This window comes from Otolemur garnettii, unplaced genomic scaffold (genome assembly GCF_000181295.1).
Source record: "Otolemur garnettii isolate 467f Iridium unplaced genomic scaffold, OtoGar3 scaffold00042, whole genome shotgun sequence".
Taxonomy (NCBI): domain Eukaryota; kingdom Metazoa; phylum Chordata; class Mammalia; order Primates; family Galagidae; genus Otolemur; species Otolemur garnettii.
Genome location: NW_003852437.1, coordinates 192,788 through 196,773, shown reverse-complemented (window position 1 = coordinate 196,773; position 3,986 = coordinate 192,788). Strand labels below are relative to the sequence as shown.

The following is a 3,986-nucleotide window of genomic DNA, read 5'->3' as shown; positions in this document are numbered from 1 at the left end:
GAGGCTGAGGCAGGAGACTCGCTTGAGCCCAGGAGTTGGAGGTTGCTGTGAGCATGATGTCATGGCACTCTACCCAGGGGGATAGCTTGAGGCTCTGTCTCAAAAAACAAAAAAAGAAATTTTTGTTTGTAAATTTTAGAATTCACATCTATAAACCTAATTTCCTTTATTAAAGCATCTTTTAGGTGGAGAGAATATTTGTTTAATAACTTTTTCAAAATTTTTGGTTTTTATTACAGACAAGTTGCTAGAATAGTAAAACGAACTCCTCAATTTCTTTATCCAGAGTCAACCATTTATTAGCGCTTTTCCACATTTCTTCATCACTCCCTATCTATACGTATAAGTGTAATGCTTTTTTCTTTTCCCTAAATCATTTGAAATTTAATTGCTAACATCATGCTTCTTTATCCCCAAATAGTTGAGTATTTAATGTTGTTTTTGTCACTTTATTATCCTTCTTTATGAGGCGTCTAGGCTTTGGGGGGCAGTTGTATTTATTTTTTCACTTAACAGCTTTATTGAGGTATAATTTGCATGCCATACGATTCATTTTAGACTGCACTGTTATTCCTTCCTCCCTCTCAGTGCAGTTGCTGACATAGTGCTGCACCTGGCTGAGTGATGGTTTCTTTTGGAGCTGGTAAAGCTGCCTTATGAAATCAGCTGACAGTATATTATACCTACAGATGGTGCTTTTTTCTCCCAGACAGTTTGGGTTGAGAGTGACACACTCCATAATTGTTAATAGACACTCCAAGCAAAATACTAAATTTTTGTCCAATTCTGTGAATGTAACTTTAAAATAAAAAATTGAACTCTGAATGCTCAGGTTGTCAGTTTTATAATAAGTAGTGTAAAGGTGATCCTAAGCCTAAAAGTTAGAATTTTTCTGAGTTTTTGATCTTGAAGGAAGAAATCTGTTTTTTTTTTTTTTGAGATGGAGTCTCACTTTGTTGCCCTCAGTGGTGTCCACAGCTCACAGCAACCTCAAGCTTTTGAGCTCAAGCTAGCCTCTTGCCTTAGCCTCCCAAGCAGCTGGGACTATAGGCGCCTGGCTATTTTTAGAGACGGGGTCTTTTTCTTCCTCGGTCTGGTCTTGAATTCCTGAGCTCAGGCAATCCACCCACCTCAGCCTCCCACAGTGCTAGGATTACAGGTGTGAGCCATTGTGCCCAGCCAAGAAATCTACCTATGGTGCATAATGCAAGGGTACATTTCGGATCTTTTAGCATAGAGTATACATGTCTTAACTGAATAATTAAGTAAACGAGATGCAGTATATATTAACCAGTGTAATGTAAGTGTTCCTAATTCTATATGAAATCAGCACATTGTACCCCGTAAATGCATTAACGTATACATGATCTATGTGTTTACGATTTAATAAAAAAATGCAAATTAAAAAATAAAAAATAAAAGAATTAAAAATAAAGAACTCAGGCTTTAGGGTTTCATACTTCATTCTGGTGTAGCATGAAAGATGTTTGGAATGGCTGACTTCTTATTTTGCTTTGACTTAGGGACTTGTGCTTGTTTGCTCTTTTATTTATTTAATATATTGATTGAGGATCAGTGAATTTTTATTGATTTAATAGTTGTATCTACACTATCATAAAGCCAGATTATATAGTATGTAACTCTTACTTAATATTTTTTTCTCTTTTCTACCCCTAGGGATGAATTGTAAAAGCAACATCGGCTTGACCAGTCTCTAATATTATAGTGGATTGCTCATCTCAGTCCTCAAAGCTTTTTGAAAATCAACACCATCACAGCTTGTTTTGGACTTTGTTACACTATTATTTTCAGCATGAAAATGTGTGGTTTTTTTAGGGTTTCTAATTCTTCAAAGAGGCAGAGAGCCAAATTGGTAGATGAAGGATGCAGAGTATAAAGTTGTGTATTATGACTTTAACATGCCCACATTTTACTTTGAAATATTAAAAGAAAGGGTTCTACAAAATGGAAAACTTATTTTGTGAATTGATTTTGAGGAGTGATTTTTCTTTCTTGGACACTTAATTCTGTTCTGGTATTAATTTATCAGATTGCTTTTGTGCATTGAATAACGCCACCATTCACAAGTTCAGATTTTTGGTATTTGAATGTCTGTTAGATGCTACTAAAAAAATAGAGATGAGCTTTCTTTTTAAAGCTTTTGATGTGGTGTCATAGAATAGCATGTTGTAGATACAATCAGCTGCTTTGTTACCTTAAACTAGGCATTTGTAAATATTAAACCTTACGATGGCAGGTCATGTCCTGTAAACACTCAGCTGTTCAGATTGGACATAACTGAAATAGTTCTTCCTCTCTCTCAAAATTATAGGAGACTTGTAGCTTAGTGTTTTTTTTCTCTGTTTCTAATTTGCTGCTGATAATGTATATGAATTTAACATGCTGTGTAAGCTGTGTCCTAGTTACTGAACAGTTTATGCAGTGCTGCTTTGCCAAATAAAGTTAAAAGTAAAAGAGATATTGGTGATGTTTGAATATAGAAGAACTGTAAGTCCACCAGATACAAAATGCTAAGATCACAGAGAAAAAATTATTTCTTTAATGGTCTATTTTGTGAAATCTAAGTAGGTAAATAGCATTATTCCAACTGTAGAATGTGACTGCATTCAGGGTCAGGGACATACTTCAGTCATCATTTCTCTTTACCTGCTTAGCACAGGGCTTTCTTTTTTTTTTTTTTTTTGAGACAGGAGACTCAAGCTGTCCTCCTGGGTAGAGTGCTGTGGCATCACAGCTCACAGCAACCTCCAACTCCTGGGCTCAAGTGAGTCTCCTGCCTCAGCCTCCCAAGTAGCTGGGACCACAGGCGCCCGCCACAACACCTGGCTATATTTTTGGATTGCAGCCATCGTTGTTGTTTGGCGGGCCCGGGCTGGGTTTGAACCCCCCACCTTAGGTGTATGTGGCTGGTGCCTTAGCCACTTGAGCCACAGGCGCCGAGCCAGCACAGGGCTTTCTTATAGTAGATGTACAACAAATGCTGAATAAGTGAGCAGGTGAATGAATTGCCATAATGTCAGGAAAGAACAGCGTTAAAGATAAACATCTCTCAAAACCTTTCTCACTTACAGATTTATTAACATAATACCTACAAGTAAGTTTCTAAGAAGATATTGCACTTTGGGATCTTGTTTAAATGTGTGGTTTTATACCTTTTATAATGAGATCTTAGTTTTTCTAAGATTTTTAGAACTTGAGGAAATATAGGCTCTCAAATGAGCAGAACTAGCGCTCTCAATGGAGCCCGTCTGTTAGGGGCAAGTATGCATAATTCTGGCAGGGAAATCCTTAGCTGAGACTCTCCCTTGCTCTGCAACTTTTAAAAGTCATAAACATTACTTCTGTATTCTTTTAAATGGCTTTAAAAATTTATGCATACATTTTCACAAGTGTCTCTTTTTGGGTAGGGTCTTAGACACAGGAAACTAGTATTATTGCTAGCTTCACTTTGCTGTTGCTATTGAGTGCTTCTGGACCCAGGCCATGAACCCTTGTGGTCCAGAACTCAGTGTCATTTGAGGTAGACGCAAAGGTCAAATATTCTTCAGGACTCTAATTTTTAAACTTAACTACTATTCTGTGTCCTCCGTACCTATTGCCAGGTAATATAAAAATTCTACCTCATATAAATCTCTGTGTTAGGTTTTGGGGATAGAAAAAGGCCCTTACTTTGAAATAGTTCACAGTCTGGTTGAGGAGACAGTTTATGAATGTGATACGATAAACTTAAATGCCACCTGAATAGTACAGACAAATGCTATACCTTCAGCATTATTCAAGCATTGCTTTTAGACTTTACATTTTTATGAATTAAGATTTTACAATGATGAATAAATAGGAATGGATTTTAAGGGAACATCATGCATGGGTAGAAATGGAAGTAATGGATTTTAGGTAGGTCTAAATTTTTCTCTTTAAAAGAGTTAAATTTATGTATGTGTGTAGTTCAGAGATAAGACATGTCT

The 3,986-nt window shown here is 36.6% G+C and overlaps 1 protein-coding gene across 1 annotated transcript in view; it reads left to right on the top strand.

Annotated features, from left to right (window-relative positions):
• Positions 1-1,973, top strand: part of PCMT1 (protein-L-isoaspartate (D-aspartate) O-methyltransferase) — a 45,693-nt gene extending 43,720 nt beyond the window's left edge. The window contains exon 7 of the mRNA XM_023513501.1: positions 1,678-1,973. Coding sequence (XP_023369269.1) covers positions 1,678-1,690 — 13 coding nt within the window. The 3' untranslated portion in view covers positions 1,691-1,973. The remainder of the gene's footprint in view (positions 1-1,677) is intronic.
• The last annotated feature ends 2,013 nt before the right edge of the window (positions 1,974-3,986 follow it).